Source organism: Sinocyclocheilus anshuiensis, unplaced genomic scaffold, assembly GCF_001515605.1.
Source record: "Sinocyclocheilus anshuiensis isolate Anshui unplaced genomic scaffold, SAMN03320099.WGS_v1.1 scaffold1080, whole genome shotgun sequence".
Lineage (NCBI taxonomy): Eukaryota > Metazoa > Chordata > Actinopteri > Cypriniformes > Cyprinidae > Sinocyclocheilus > Sinocyclocheilus anshuiensis.
This window is the reverse complement of record NW_015551057.1, coordinates 31,103-48,760: the sequence shown is the minus strand read 5'-3', so window position 1 is coordinate 48,760 and position 17,658 is coordinate 31,103. Positions and strand designations below refer to the sequence as shown.

The 17,658-nt window shown below is 38.9% G+C and overlaps 1 protein-coding gene across 1 annotated transcript in view; it reads left to right on the top strand.

Annotated features, from left to right (window-relative positions):
• LOC107661982 (kelch domain-containing protein 1-like) overlaps positions 1–17,658 on the top strand; it is a 46,231-nt gene that overhangs the window by 10,949 nt on the left and 17,624 nt on the right. Inside the window, exon 9 of the mRNA XM_016451807.1 lies at positions 3,647–3,705. Coding sequence (XP_016307293.1) covers positions 3,647–3,705 — 59 coding nt within the window. The remainder of the gene's footprint in view (positions 1–3,646; positions 3,706–17,658) is intronic.

Sequence of the window (17,658 nt, the reverse complement as noted above, 5' to 3'; positions counted from 1 at the left end):
ATTTTTTCTCTGAGATTAGTGAGTTACTTACTCTTGTCTGTGCTAGTTATTCATCTGTAATTTTTCTTGGTGATTTTAATATACATGAAAACACTGTACAATGCAATGAATTGATGTCTGTTCTGGACTGTTTCAGTCTAACTCAACATGTAACTTTTGCTACTCACTCCAGGGGTCATATATTGGATCTTATATGTACATCTGGCTTATATAATATTCTTGTTAGTGGAACTGATTTTGCTTTTTCAGATCACAAACTACTAAACTTCAGTTTTAGTTTTCCAATTTTTACATTGCCTGTGAAAAAAATGCTCACTTGTCGTAAAATCTGTTCTCTGTATCCATCTGCTTTTTCTGATTCAATAAGGGTTTCTACCTTGTCAGATTGTTTATTATCCAACTGTCCATCAGAAATATGCACCATCTATAATAATGCCATTTCCCAGATACTTGAGAAACATGCTCCTGTTAAAACTAGACTGGTTCCATCTGCACGTTTCACCTTGGTTCACTCCGGAACTTCGAGCAATGAAAGCTATGGGACGTCGCTTGGAAAGACTGTACAGAAAAACAGGACTCACTGTGCACTCATTGGCTTTGAAATAACATTTGCTCAATTACTGTACTGCCCTCAATGCTGCAAGATCCTCATATGTCTCTTCTACTATTTAAATGTGCAATTAAAATAAATAAAAATAAATGTATATTTTAAAGTTTAGAATTAGACAGCCTTGCGTTGTGTAGAGACAATTGCATAGTGAAAATTACCCCAACGCACCACCTAGTGCCCAACCTACTCTAATACTATTATAACCTGTTTAAATGTGAACAAGGGATTTACAACATTAAAGAAATCCTTTATTTATAACATGTACATGAAAAATCGAAAAGATTGGACACAACTATGGGACACGGTCGTGCAGCAGTGAGCAACAGTGAAAGGAACCTCAAGGTTGTAAATGTGTGAAATTGTATAGGGCCCCATTCTTGTATTTTGCCTGGGGCCCCCAAATCACTAAATCTGCCCCTGACACCAAATCTGCCATCTTGCCCAACAAACAACACGGTCGTGCAGCAGCGAGCAACAGTGAAAGGAACCTCAAGGTTGTAAATGTGTGAAATTGTATAGGGCCCCATTCCTGTATTTTGCCTGGGGCCCCCAAATCACTTAATCCGCCCCTGCATATAATATTTGTTAAATAATTATTGTTTAATCTATTTTAACACAATTAGAGAACTATTATAACATCTCAAATAACTAAAATAAATAAAATGTGTTTTTGCATAATTTTTGATGAGTTTTGTTATGATAATTGTTATTTAGGCTGTTTCTGGCATGTCTCGCATGTAAATTCGTGCGTGTTCACCCATTCAGTTGGACTGTAATTTGCAGCTGTGTTAGAAAATGTTAAAAAAACAGCAGCAATGCATAATTCTGTAAAAGACTTTTAAAAACTCGCACTGACGAGGGAGAGAGCCCGTCAATCAGCCCACAAGTAATGGTAAGACTGGTTGGAACGTCTTTTTAAAGACGCGTCTTTTTAAAGATGTCTTTCCATCCGTGCGTTTCTGGGTGCGGTCGTTACCGGGTGATGGTCATGATCGCTGCCTCTCGTGTCTGGGCATTAAGCACGTTGAGGCGGCTTTTGTGGATGAGTCATGCTCCCATTGCTGGAGTATGACCATCTCGGAGCTGCGGACCAGACTCTGTTTCCTGCAAAGGGGCCGAGTGCCCTTGCCACTGCCTAGATCTAGGGTTCCCCCTGGCGGCAGCCGAGGGTGCCCTACTTCTGCCACTGGCCGGACTGGTCTTATGGTGACAGTGAGGAATTCCCCTCCGAGGGCTCCTCCGTCCGCCGGCACTTCGAAACCAGTGGGGCTGTCGAGAGAGCAGGCTGGACCCTCAAAAAGGGTACCACCTGTATCTTCCGAGGCGCCCCCCGACGATCGGATGTCGATTGCTGCATCGGAGGGTGAGCCAGACTTTTCTGGAGAGGAAGATCCGTCAGCGCTGCCGCTCTCTGGACGGCCAGCGGTGCCGGATTCGGATCCGGAAATGATGGCTATGCTTTCATGGGCCGCTGAGAGTGTCGGGCTCGAGTGGAATCTTCCACCACGTCCCGAACCCTCGAGGTTGGACGATTGGTTTCTCAGGGTGGCTCGCACTGGTTCTCAGGGCCCCACCCAAGTGCCTTTCTTCCCGGAGGTGCATGACGAGCTCACTGGGTCATGGACGGCACCGTACGCGGGAGTTCCCCAGGTGGAGCGGTCGGTTGCGATGCAATTGTGTCCAAATGCCGCTACCACTTGGTGGGGCAAACCGTTGCTCCCCTCCTGGGTCTGTAGACACTCGTCGGCTCTGATCGGCCTGTGGAGAAGCTGCTTCCGCCTTACACGCTTCGGCGTTGTTGCAAGTTCACCAGGCCAAGACACTGAGGGACTTGCACGAGGGTGGTCACGACCCGGAAGTTCTCAAGGAACTCCGCACTGTGACAGACCTCGCGCTACAAGCGACAAAGTTTACGGCGCGGTCTCTGGGTCATGCGATGTCCACTATGGTGGTCCAGGAGCGCCATCTCTGGCTGTGTCTGGCCGACATGCGCGAGACGGACAAGACACGGGTAGTGTACATGCTGTAGTGCTCACAGCACTACAGCAGGGCCCATTTGAGCCTTTGCAGACAGTCGAGCTGAAGTTTCTGTCAATGAAAACTCTACTCCTGCTTGCACTGGCCTCCATCAAGAGGGTAGGGGGGTGTTTGGGCATTATAAATCGCGTCTAGAGGAGGGGATCCTCCTCAGTAGAAATCGCATTCCAGGGCCGGGGCCCTTAGGGAAGATCCTTTCAGGCCCTCCTGGCCCGGGGCCCCCTGTGCACAGTCCACTTTCTGTTCATTTTGAGTTTAAAAATTGTGCAAATGTTAATATTTGCATGTAAAACTGATACATTTAGTTGACTACATCTTTGCATTTTTAACTAGATTTTTTCTTGCAGGGTTTCACATAGCTCATTTTATGGTAGAACAGGGGTGTCTGACCCTGCTCCTAGAGGGCTACCATTCTGCAGTTGTTAGCTCCAACCTTGATCAAACAGAACTGAAACATCTAAGCAAAGTCTTCAGGATTACAACAAATCTAAGTTGTTACATAAATTACATTATATGATTGATTAGAAATGGAGCTAAACCATGCAGGACAGTGGACTTCAAGGGATGGAATTGCCCACCCATGAGGATGAAGACGAGACAGTTCAGCGATGTAAAAATACAAGAAATGTCTATGCCTCAATTTTAGGACACTTAAACATGTCATACATGCAGCATATTTTGAATATTACATATTTGTTTGCATCAAATAAATCATAGCATTACTGATGACTTCGGCTGTTTTTATACCCTAATAGGGCAACGTATCCTAGGAGATACTACTCATTAAATCCATAATATATAAAATATTTCAAAAACTCCTTTGAATATGTTTTACTTAAGTCCAGATGATATAAAAAGTGACATGAAGTGATTTTTTTGCTGATAATTTTCAACTCTTGCCTGTTTCAGGGTTAATCCCTGGTTGTTATACCAGAAATACAATAGTATATCAAGATATTTTTCCTCATGAAATACTGAAAATTCTGTCTGTCATTTCAGGAAATGCAGATGATAGACATTCATTGTTTAGATCTGGTAACATGGACGTGGACACAAATGTAAGTAATGTTTTTTCTCTGAGTGGCCTGATTACGTTATTCATTCAAAAAGAGCACAATATCAAAGTTGAACAATCTACATAAAGTGCTTCGGCTCTTTAAACACAATGTTTTTCCTGCACAGATAAAGGAGCATGTCTGCCATGGAAAAGTAAATATGTTAACATAGTAGCACTCTCATAACTTCATTATATTAAACTATATCTGTATATTTGCTAAAGAAAATGTTTCCATAGTGCTATACAGTTGTTTTGGGTGGTTTAGCACACACATTCTCAACAGGTTGTATCATCTGTAGTATACAGTGCAGTATGAGTTAAATTCAGAAGTTCAATACTTTTTTTTTTTTCAAAATGTGTGGTATATGATATTTATGCAAAGGCATTTTAGTGCTGTGTTAGGTTTCTTTTCCTAAGAACGCAAGCCAAATTTAAGGAGATGCCGCACACAACCACTGCTCAACAAAACACATTTTATTTAACTATAAAAATAAACGTGCAATGTTTAGTAATCAAGGTAGATGATAGTCAGTATGTCGGCAAGTGCTTGTAAGTAGTATAAATAACAGCAGTCCAAACAAACAACAAATAATCAAAACGCAAAAGTCCAGTCTAGAGGAATATGAATCAAAACGGGAACTCCTTTAGTGCGGCGGCAATCTCCTGTAACCTCCATATCCCATGAGCGGTCTGGCAGTCTCATGAGCAGACACAGATGCCAACAAGCAAATAGTCCCCACACTCTATTGTTCGTATGAGTCCCTTTTAAAGCACGTTGATTTAGTCCAGGTGCAAAACCACGTCAGCCAATCACCTGCAGTCACCTGTAACTCAGGAACAAACACAGGGTGATCCACTGAGACATCACACACCCCCTAAAAAGTTCCTGCATCTCATAAGGATTCCGCAAAACACCAAACAAAATCAAAAAGTGCATTAGTGTTCTCACAGTCATCTGAATGATCCCAATCGGCTTCCTTAACCTCAGCAATCTGGATCCTGAAAGCAAATTAAGACGACAAAGAAAGCGAAGGAATAACAGAATTAACCGTTCCAACACAACAGTACACTATTCGCTATGGTCAGGGAACACGACTTAAATTGTAAGGCTGTAAAAATAGAATCCAATGCATTAACCGCTGACTTGGGGACTGTAAAGAATGCAAAAAGGTTAGAGGGTTATGATCAGAATAAACTTCTAAAGGCAATCCTCCACCCACATATACATCAAAGTACTGAAGAGCCCAAATTAATGTTAATGCTTTTTTCTCAGTTACAGAGTAGTTATTTTTAAAAGTATTGAACTTACGAGAAAAGAAACAAAAAGGGTAATCGAGTCCAGTCTGTTCCCCTGGTGCCTTTAGGAAGACAGCAACAGTGGGCAATATGCATTTAAAGTTGTAAATATAGGAGGAATGTGTCAAAGTCATTTATATGTGCCAAACTTCCTGCTGCCAGCTGGTGGTGTTATGACTATAACTGAATATTGTCCTTTAGATGTCTTCAGGCCAGGACACTTCCCAAACATGTGAAGTTTTGTGCAGTTTGGACATTGCATGTTTAAGTTCGTGTAAAACAAGTAATTTCCTGTTACCAGCAGGTGGCGCTATGATTATAATGGTATATTGGCCTTTAGATGTGTTCAGACCAGCACTCTTACCAAACATGTGAAGTTTGGTGCAGTTTGGACATTGTATCCATGAGTTACAACAACTTCCTGTTTCATGGCTTTAGCAATTAGTAAGTGTAGCTAGCATGTTTCTAGCATGTTTAGCACACAATGGCATATTTTACTATGTTGCTAATAATGCATCACAGTGTTAAACATGTCACTTCTTGTTGCCAGTAGGTGGCGCTATGACTATAACTGAATTTTGGCATGTAGATGTCTTTAGGTCAGGACGTTTATCAAACTGAGTTAGTCTAAAACATGACATATCCTGTTGCCAACAGGTGGCGCTATGATTATAACTGAATATTGGCCTATTAGATGTCTTCAGGCCAGGACTCTTATCAAACAAGAAATTTAGGGCAGATTGGACATTGCATGTTTTAGTTAAAGTAAAACATGACATTTCCTGTTGCCAACAGCTGGCACTATAAATTATAACTGATTAATGGCATGTAGAAGTTTTCAGGCCAGGACTCTTACCAAACGTGTGAAGTTTGGGGGAAAACGGACTTTGCATGTTTAAGTTAGTGTTAAACAAGTAATTTCCTGTTGCCAGCAGGTGGCGCTATGATTATAAACTGAATATTGGCCTTTAGATGTGTTCAGGCCAGGACTCTTATCAAACGTGTGAAGTTCGGGGGCAGATTGGACATTGTATGGCTGACTTACAACAACTTCCTGTTTCATTACATTAATAGCATGCTTTAGCACTTAGTACGTGTTGATAGCATGTTTGAGCATGTTGCTAGCCTATTTAACACTTGCTGACGCTTTTTAATATGTTGCTAGTAGTCCGTAACAGTGTTAAACATGTCACTTCCTGTTGCCAGTAGGTAGCGCTATGAGTATAACCGAATATGGGCATGTAGATGTGTTCAGCCCAGGAGTCTTATCAAACATGTTAAGTTTGGGGCAGATTAGACATTGCATGCCTGAGTTACAGCAACTTCCTATGTCATTATATTAACCCTTTAAGCCAGGGGTCCGCAAGTTTGGCATCGGGCCAAAAAATAAATAAATTTGCCACTAGATGGCGGGCCAGAACATAGTCAAAGGATCATTTCAGAAATTAATTGAAGAAAAATGCAACTAGAATTGCCTGTGACAGACTGTTACAGTGTCTTCTGTAGCTGGTAGTGAGCTGTTACTCTGTGTTAAATCCTGTAGGAGGACAGTCGTTAACAAAAAGTCACATTTGTTTGGAGGTGTCCGGCAGAGTATGTGAGCGGGGTGGAGCATCACAATTTCCCCTCCGCGCTCCGAGCATTTAATAATCACTCCGCTCCGGGTTCACCATTTCCCGCTACCGCTCCACTCCTCGCAGAAACACCGCTCTGCGGCTAAAGTATTTCAGTATGTTGGAAATATCACAGTTCTGTTCATAACCTATATTAAAAAATAAAATAAATAAAATAACAGCAGAGTTTCAAAGTGGCTTATTAGAACACTAGTGTTCAAACTTTTTTCCTACCACATGACATCAGCTAATAACATGGTTGTCAGCATTAAAAGGTATAATCGCTGCTTTTTGCAGTGCAAATTTAGTTTGTGATTAAAATAACAGTACGTTTTCGGCAGTTATTTTACCTATGGATCGATGCATTTCTTACAGATTGCTGCTCATTCGAAAGCAGATACAAATGAAGTAGCACTGTAAGATTACATTTGTTTGAATGCATTATTGAGAGAGCGATTGCGTGTGAATAAGTGTTGTAGTACTTGTTTAAATCATGCTTTCAGCTGAAAATATTCAGTATCTAGAAGGAACAAATTCCTTGAGAACTATAACTTTCCGCTCATGTCCATTGCCGTCATCATAGCTTCACATTCTTTCTGATTTGAGTGATCCTTCTCCATCAAGCTAGCTAAATATGTTTAACGTGAATTCTTGCTAAATATGCAGTTATATTACGGGCTGTTGGCATAAATTGTGCTCGTGATGGAGCGGCAGTGGAGCGCTCTTGGAGCGAGTGAAAACCACGCTCCGACTTTCCGCTCCTCGCTCCAGTCAAAATCACACCACTACGCTCCCACTCTGCTCCGCTCACAAATTCTGATTGTGAGTAACTGTTGCTGTCATGACAGGTCTATTTCAGAACCAGCCGCTATCAAAATAATCTGGCTGCGGGCGCGGGCCAGATATTATTGCTGGAGGGCCGGTTTTGGCCCGCAGGCCGCCTGTTGCCGACCACTGCTTTAAACCCTGAGGGCATTTTTGCCTCACTGAAGTTGTTGTTTATTTTTTCTTAGTGACATACACAAAAATAATGACTCAACTCGAAGACTGTAGCAAGGAGAGTCAAAAGGTTGGTATCGTTTGATAGAAAACTTTCTGTCCTTTCAGGGGAAAATGTATTTGAATATTCTCATGTTGAGAAATAGGTGATAAAATTTAAGAAAAAATTGTGTGGTCGAGGGAAATTTTTCATATCATTGTTATTTGACGTTCAATGTCTCATGAAAAAAACAAGGTAAGAGAAAAATTATTTTTGGTGATGTTTCCCAACATATGTGCTGTATGTGATTTAAATTTTGTGGTGATATCATGAAGTAATCAAAAGTTACAGCATTTGGAACCAAGGTAGCCTTTTTCTTAGCCCTTTACAGTTTTGAAATTGTTGTTTTGAATTTGAAATAATGCCTCTTTCAAGTTTAGTCAAAGCCCCAAACAATTATACTTGTTTTATTCTACTCGATGGGACCTTTCAAATGACATATGACACATGACTATCTGAGTTGTATGATGTTTCTGACATACTAGAGTACATGGCACTAAAAACATTTTTCATAAATTAAGAAAATATTTTTTTTCTATTTATCCGCATATAAGTCAGCACTACTTAGGACTTAATCAAAGTGGCTACATGCATTGTAAAGGACAGATTCCAAGCTTTCAAATGACACCTATTTTGTGTTGATCAATGGAATGATTTTGAAAAATATGATTATTATTTTTTTCTTCGCTAGGGGACGTCCGCCGGCGGTACACTCCGGTTTAGAGGAACTAGGCAGCACTGGGGTACGTTTCCCAAAAGCATCATTAGCTAACTATGGAGGTCAGTTCCATTGAACTCTATTGGTAATGACTGAACTTGCGACCATAGTTGTTTTTGGGAAACGCACCCCTGGTTAGGTTTTACATTCTGCTTGCCAAGTGTTCAATTGAGCTCTCCAACTGATTTCTTCAATTTATGGGTTTAGGTATTATTTACACACGAAAAACGCAATGGATTGTTTTGATTTTGGACTCATTTCAACCGTGAGAATCTGCTGTACATAATGATATGCCATTTTCCACAATCGGAGCATGTTTAATGAAATGACAAATGTAAAAACCATGAGAAAGTTACACCATGTGTGCATTTGGGGTTTTATGTGTTATAACTCGATGACGAATATCTTTAGATCTAAATGACAGATTATGGTATTGGGCTCATTTTAATCAAGAGAATTTTCTAAAAATAATGAGTGCCATTTTCCACGATCTATGCATGTTTCATTAAGTTATGAATGAAAACGTAACCTATATTTTTCTTAATTGAATGGTTTAATGTGTGTGATAACATAAGGAATATCTTTAGATCTAATGAACAAATTATGATGAGTTTGGGCTCCTTTTAATCTTTAAGAATTTTCTATAAATAATAACGTGCAATTTTTCATGATCTATGCATGTTTCATGAAGTTACAAATAAAAGCAAAGTGAAAGTACAGTTATTTATTCTGCTGCGCCTCAAGCTCACCTGTCTGGGTTCATGTTACAGCTCTATGACCGAAATCTTTCGATCTGGGCTGCATTTTTCGATAACGATTGATCTTAGAACTTAAGAGCATTTTCAAGGCTCTTTTCAAAGAGTCATTTTACGATCATTCGTTATTGTTTCACGTGCGTTTCCCAAAAATGCACTTAACGCAATCGCACGTAGCCGTGCTTTAAGTGCTACTTAGGAGTCGCTTTCTTTTGTCAAGTGCTGAAATGTCACCTTATAGAATGGCTCGTAATTGTAGTAGATGCTTGTTTATTGAAATGTTAACCTTATCCTCAAGACAACTCGGATATAATAACTATTGTATTATATTATATTATATTATATTATACTTTACATAATAATATAGCCTATAATATACTTTATATACAAATATATATTATAGTATATAATATCTATATAGAGACGTTATTTCCGGGTCCAATACATTGGTTTTCGTGCACGTCAGAAAGTAATTGACAGATTTTTTCCCCCAGTCTTTGAAGCATATTTACTACATTACATCTTTTATTCATTTTTTGCTCAGTCATTTAATTTAGATGTGTATTTCTATTTTTCTGCCCTTTTTAATTATTTCATTTATAAATTCATAAAAAAAGAGTAATAAAGTATACAATAAGGTACAATCAAAACTTTATATTATAACCACATTGCACTTGAATAAAGTTAAAGGTGCAATCTGCCGATTGTCCTGCAGGTGACCGCATAAATCTTTCTTCTTACGATGCACTTAGGGCTTTACGATTACTCCAGAGCACTCGTAGATCTACGATGATTTTCAAGTGCTACTTAAGTTACGATGCTTTTGGGAAAGCGGTTCTAGTTGTAAGATCAGTCGTACGATCGTTTTTACGAACTTCTTAGGCTTACGAAGCTTTTGGGAAACGTAGCCCTGATCGACGGATTAGGGTAAATTTGGGCTCTTTTTAATCGGGAGATTTTTTTGAAAATAATGACGTGCAATTTTCCAAGATCTATGCATGTTTCTAGAAGTTACAAATAAAAACGCAACGTGAAGCATAGAGCTGTTTTTCTTTGCTGCGCCTCAGTGCGCCTGTCTGGTTTCATGTGTTACAGCTCTATGAACGAAACTTTCGATCTGATCGACAAATTATGGTAAATTTTGGCTCTTTTTAATCGGGAGAATTTTCTGAAAATAATTCTGTGCGTTTTTTCAAGATCTATGCATGACTGCAACCTCTGATTTGTTTGCTAAACAACATGTCCTAATTCTGTTTTATGTGTTATAGCTCTATGAGTGATATTTTTAGATATAAGTGATGGATTATGATGAGTGTTTTCTGCAAATAATGACGTGCCATTTTCGAAAACGCTGGTAACTTTTTTGCTAAACTACGTGCCCCCTGTGCAGTTTTATGTGTGTTATAAACTCTTGAGGAATATTTTTAGATATAAATGACAGATTATATTGATTTTGGGCTAATTTTAATCAGGAGAATCTGCAATGGTGTCTATTTTTCCATGATTTGCTTGTAACTGTTCTATGAAGTTACAAGCAAAATGGTGACATCAATATATTATTTTCATATGGGCCTGGCGGTGACTTCTCGTACAAAAACTCGCTCTATTTTATTCAAAGCGCCAATTATGCTTGTTTTATTCTACTTGATGAGACCTTTCAAATGGCATATGACACATGACTATCTGAGCTGTATGATGTTTTTGACATATTAGAGTAAATGGCACAAAAAAACATATTTTGTAAATTATGATTTTTTTTTTTGTCATTTATCAGCAAATAACTCGGCACTAAATTTGAATTAATCAAAACTACATGCTTTGTAAAGCTCAGACTCCAAGCTTTCAAATTATATCCATTTTTTGTTGATCAAGGCAGTGGTATGAAAAATATGATTAGTAATATTTTCGCGGAGGGGAGGGCGTCCCGCCCTCGGTTCACTCAGATTTAGAGGGACTGCTCAGCGCTCGTTAAGAGTTGATCAAAATATTCTTTAAAAACCTGAGATTCTAAGCTTTAAAATGATACCTATTTTGTGTTATTCCATTCAGGGGTTGCTTAGTAATTTGATTATGATTTTTTTCGTGCAGGCTCGGGCTTAACGGGTTAATAGCATGCTTTAGCACTTAGTAAGTGTTGCTAGCATGTTTGAGCATGCTTCTAGCATGTTTATCACTCAATGGCTCATTGTAGTGTGTTGCTAATAGTGCATCACGTGTTAAACATGTCTTTTTCTGTCGACAGTAGGTGGCGCTATGACTATTAACTTAATATTGGCATGTCTTCAGGCCAGGACTCTTATCAAATATGTTAAGTTAGGGGCAGATTGGACATTGCATGACTGAGTTACATGAACTTTCTGTTTCATTGTATTAATAACATGCTTTAGCAAATTAGCTAAGTGTTGCTAGAATGTTTTAGCATGTTTCTAGCATGTTGCTAGCCTATTTATCACTTGCTAACACTTTTTTAATATGTTGCTAGGAGTCCATAACAGTGTTAAACATGACACTTCCTGCTGCCAGCAGGTGGCGCTATGAATATAACAGAATATGGGCATGTAGATGTGTTCAGCCCCGGAGTCTTATCAAACATGTGAAGTTTGGGGCAGATTGGACATTGCATGCCTGAGTTACAGCAACTTCCTGTTTCATTGCATTAATAGCATGTTTTAACACTTAGCTAAGTGTTGCTAGCATGTTTTTAGCATGTTGCTAGCCTATTTAACACTTGCTGACGCTTTTTAAAATGTTGCTAGGAGTCCATAACATTGTTAAACATGCCACTTACTATTGCCAGCAGTTTGTGCTATGACTATAACTAAATATGGGCATGGACATGTGTTCAGGACAGAACTCCTATCAAACATGTGAAGGGTAGATTGGACATTGTTTGCCTGAGTTACAGCAACTTCCTATTTCATGGCGAAACATCGAAATTTGTCAGGCTGCCAGGGACACGCCCTTCGACGAAAACTCAAGATCTTCACAATTTAGCATCGGAAAGGCATTATAATTACACTCACCAAATTTGAAGATGATCCGATCAAAACTGTAGGAGGAGTTTGTTAAAGTACGAGGCATAAAAATGGCAAAAACAGCACAAAACTCGTAGAGGAAATTCAAAATGTCTGACTTTGCGTTTATGACTTCGCTCCAAGAGACGTTTTACATGAATAAAGTCATTACATGAATGTACTGAATTTCATACACGTACATGAAACGTAGTGGGAGGGGCGCTTCGTTTAAATTTTATAGGTGGCGCTATCGAGCCATTTTGCAACGCCCAATTCTGAAACCCATATCAGATGTAGATTTTCACCAGTTATGATGCATGTGCAAAGATTCATGAGTTTGAGCATGTTTAGGCCCTAAAAAATGCGATTAATTTTGGAGAAGAAGAAGAAGAAGAAACGGAGCAATTCCAAGCAATTCCTAAATACACCATGCAACCTTCCAGACCGAATACCACTTTATTCATTAATCTCTGGAAGGTAGCGGGTCCATTTCACAAACCGAAACTCATAACAGAGTATGAATATAATCCCGAGGATGTAATAAACAAATGTATTTCTTGAGCTTGTGGAGTCAAAGGAACTTGCCAGTATCCCTTTATAAGATCCAATTTGCTTACAAAATTCACTGCACCCACTTGATCCACTCAATCCTCCATTCGAGGAAGTGGAAAAGTATCAGGTTTAGTAATAGCGTTTAACTTAAGGTAATCAGTACAAAATCTACAAGTAGAATCTTGTTTCTTTACCAGTAAACATGGTGAAGCCCAACTGGAGCACGAAGGAATTGCTATCCCATTCGCAAGCATATATTGCACTTCAGACTCCAGTACCTGCTACTTACTGATAGGAACCCTGTAAAATTGCTGACGAATAGGCCATGCATCTCCCACATCCACATCATGCTGGAGCAAATGTGTGCAAGATGGTACATCAGCAAACAAACTAGGAAAATTAAGCACCATTTTATTTCCTTTTTCTTCTTCTTCTCAGTTCTAACCTTTGTAACTCTGACAAATGCGAAAGCAAAGCATCCAAATTCTGAATTCTTTAACCTAGGAAGAAAAACACAATCCTTAGGGACAACCATATCCTCCCCTCCTTCTACAAAAAAAAAGGTTGTGAATTATCAAATGAAACAGAAGCAACAGTGACAGCAAGACTAATCATCTGAGTTACTGAATTACGGGAATGATAAGGCTTAAGTAAATTGACATGAAAACATTGCCTAACCTTCCGCCGATCTGGAGTTGCAATTTGATCATTTTGGTCAGACATTTTACGAAGAACTGTGTATGAGCCTGTAAATCGTGCACAAAAAGGAGATCTAGGTGAAGGCAACAAAACCAACACCTGATCTCCTGATGTAAAATCACGACATTCTGTAGGTTTATCAAAGTGCCTTTTCATTTTACTCTGTGCTCCAATAAGATTTTTTCTGAGCACTTACCGTATTGGCCCGAATATAAGACAACCCTGATTATAAGACGACCCCCCTTTTTCCAGATGTACCTTTTGGGAAAAGGCTTTTTAAAAACCAAATCTTGTTTTTTCTCAGTAAAACACATTTTGTCTTAAATCATTTTCATATTGCATATTTTTCCTATTTTAATTTTTGTTTTGAAAGTATGGTAAAAACTGGTAAAATGTACCAACAATCACATTTAAAAAATATACACTTTTTGATATACTATTAAAAAAAAAAAACAGGTAGCCCATCTGAATTAGGACATTTAGGCTATCCATCTAATAGTAGCCTACCAAAATCTTATTAACAGTAGAAGTTAAATCTTACTGTAGTCTTCAAATCTGGGTACTATCTTACGTTTTAAAATCACAAAGGGAGTTTGGTCCCACCAGGCTAATGTGACAGTCACAACTCATGCAGCTGTAAGGTTTTCTTTTTCTTTTGTTTTTACTCGCGATCTTTACAACACGCATTACATTACGTATTTCATGGCACACTCGTTTTATGCGTATTTGGCCCCACCTATTGTGGGTGTATTATTGACATGTCAAAGTCTAGACCCTGAATATAAGACGACCGCGTTTTTTCAGATGTATTTCCAAGAAAAAAAAACATCGTCTTATATTCGGGTCAATACGGTAGATGGAAAACTTAAGCCTTAAATTAGAACTGTAATCTTGGCAGCTAACCGAAATAAGTTTAGGTTAAAGTATTAAAATGACTAAACCTACAACTAAAATAAAAATAAAGTTAAATGACAGAAGCACTTAACACAATTCCAAAAAAATGTCAAATGAAAATATAAAAATACATTTTATTCAAAATATTAATAAATACTATAATAGTATAGAAAATAACACTTTCTGGTTCCACTTTATTCATAAACAAGGTTCTGCTTGTTATCGTTAAAGATATATTTCATCAAAAATTTAAATTCTGTCATCATTTACCGTATTGGCCCGAATATAAGACGACCCTGATTATAAGACGACCCCCCTTTTTCCAGATGTACCTTTTGGGAAAAGGCTTTTTAAAAACCAAATCTTGTTTTTTCTCAGTAAAACACATTTTGTCTTAAATCATTTTCATATTGCATATTTTTCCTATTTTAATTTTTGTTTTGAAAGTATGGTAAAAACTGGTAAAATGTACCAACAATCACATTTAAAAAATATACACTTTTTGATATACTATTAAAAAAAACAAAAAACAGGTAGCCCATCTGAATTAGGACATTTAGGCTATCCATCTAATAGTAGCCTACCAAAATCTTATTAACAGTAGAAGTTAAATCTTACTGTAGTCTTCAAATCTGGGTACTATCTTACGTTTTAAAATCACAAAGGGAGTTTGGTCCCACCAGGCTAATGTGACAGTCACAACTCATGCAGCTGTAAGGTTTTCTTTTTCTTTTGTTTTTACTCGCGATCTTTACAACACGCATTACATTACGTATTTCATGGCACACTCGTTTTATGCGTATTTGGCCCCACCTATTGTGGGTGTATTATTGACATGTCAAAGTCTAGACCCTGAATATAAGACGACCGCGTTTTTTCAGATGTATTTCCAAGAAAAAAACATCGTCTTATATTCGGGTCAATACGGTATACCTGCCAAAAATAAACATCTATGAAAGCCATTTACATATTCTAACAAACTTCCTCCCCCAAACCCTTCCGCAAAACAGAAAGCGGACCACGTACTATGTGCCCAAAAACTAGATCATTTGGGCTAAATCCCAAACTCTCTTGCTGTACCTCTCTAGCTGCAAGCAGCAACCAAGGTAATCCTTCCTCCCAATCGCGGTTCAACTCCACACAGTAAGAACACAATAATGCTTTCAATGTTTGGTGGAATCATTCAAGATCCCCTTGACATTGAGCATGATACACACTTGATTGATTGGGTTGTACTTTAAAGGGTTAGTTCACCCAAAAATGAAAATTAGCCCATGAATTACTCACCCTCAAGGCATCGTAGGTTAAAAATGGTCAGCATCTTACGTCATCCTCCCGGAGCTGCTTCCGTGTACAACTGCTGGCACAAGCTAAATTAAAGTGATTATTACGTTTTGAATATGGATATTTTTCTTACAAAAACGCATCCATTCGCTAAAGGAGGCCTTTGCTCACTAATGGACTAATTTTCATTTTTGGGTGAACTATCCCTTTAAGTACCCTCAAAATATCTGCTAGTGAGACTCACCCTGTGGTCTGTGTGGGTCCTAAAGCTCCAGTGTAGTGACGGGGACACTATACAGAAAAAAAGCACCGTCTTTCGGATGAGACGTTAAACCGAGGTTCTGACTCTCTGTGGTCATTAAAAATCCCAGGATGTCCCTCGAAAAAGAGTAGGGGTGTAACCCCGGCATCCTGGCCAAATTCGCCCATTGGCCTCTAACCATCATGGCCTCCTAACCATCCCCATATCTGCTGATTGGCAATGAGCTGGTGTGTGGTGGGCGTATGGCTGCCGTCGCATCATCCAGGTGGATGCTGCACACTGGTGGTGGTTGAGGAGATTCCCCCCTTCTATGTAAAGCGCTTTGAGTGCCCAGAAAAGCGCTATATAAATGTACGAATTTTTTTTTAACCGCCCCTTTTTGGGCAGTTTCACTCTGGCCAAGAATCGCCCAAACTGTTCTCATAGACTTCTATACAAAGATTTTTTTTTCCCCAAACTGCAGGCACTGCTCTATGAGTCTCTATGAGTTCCGGGAGAGCTAGCACTAACGTGCTTTCGTCAACATACGTAACCTTAACTTTCACATTATATACAATATTTGGGTGCTGATCACCATTTACAGAATCATTATAGTAACATCTGTATAAAATCTAGTGGCTATCCTAGAGGCTATAACATATAGTAATGTGATTACATTTTTTTTCTGACCGTAACAACCAGACAAAAGTTAAACGATACCGTTTTGAAACCAATTTATTTGCAATATTAGCTAACATTAAAGGATGCAAGACATACTTGCCTATTGTTTTTACATTGAATTGAATGAAAATAACCTATAAGAACGACTTGTGGATTGATGTGAATGCCAGCAAGTATGAATAATTGCTCAGAATGATTGTGAATTAAACATCTCCGATGACGTTCATTGCAATGGATTTTATCGAGTTATAAGAAAAGGTAGGAAATGGATTTAATTGCAAACTGTTACTGATTTTTCATGTGTGATACGCTGTCATGGCATTCGATTCCTCACACGTGTAGAAGTGTGCAGCCCCAGACTGACAGCTGGCACTGAGTGAATAATCTGCAATATAAAAAGAAAAAAAAACTTGTCAAGTTATCTAGTCGTTGCTTGTTTACAGTGCTTTGTTATATGGAGTAATTTGTTAGACCGCGATCTATATAATTTGTTTGTCTAATGAAGTGCAGAGAGATGTATGTATGAAAGTACAGAAGTTACACTGTAATTTAAACGCGGCAGACTTTAATGAACAGTAGGGGTGGGGGAAAAATCGATACAGCATAGTATCGCGATATTTTCTGCGGCAATACTGTATCGATACACGGACGCCAAGTATCGATCTTTTATTATACTATTTGGTAGAATAATAAAATCAATTTCTTTACAATCCACTTGATGGTGGTGTTGAGTTTTTTTCTGGTGAGGTCAGCTGGGTCACCTTCAACATGCAGTAAGTTAGTAAAATAAAGAGGGTGGCATCGCAGAAAGTTATCAGGAAAGCCCCGTCCGCGTTTAAATCGGACGTATGGACTTACTTCGGATTTGTAAACAAGGAGGGGATGTAAGTAGGGATGCACCGAAAATATAGGCTACATATAATAATAATAATAATAATAATAATATATATGGCGCGCAGCGTCACGCCCCGCCCGGCAGTGTTCAGCGCGCATGTTTCACTCTCCTCGTCACTGACGTTTGACGCTCCGCTCAATATTCCGATCTATGAATGTGCGTTCCGCTCGTGTACCGCTCATGCTCATCGGAAAAGCAAAGTCCACTCAAATAACGCGCTGACAGGAAATTTCTATGCAGTATAGGCCTACTTGTTCCGGTTTGCAGTAGCGC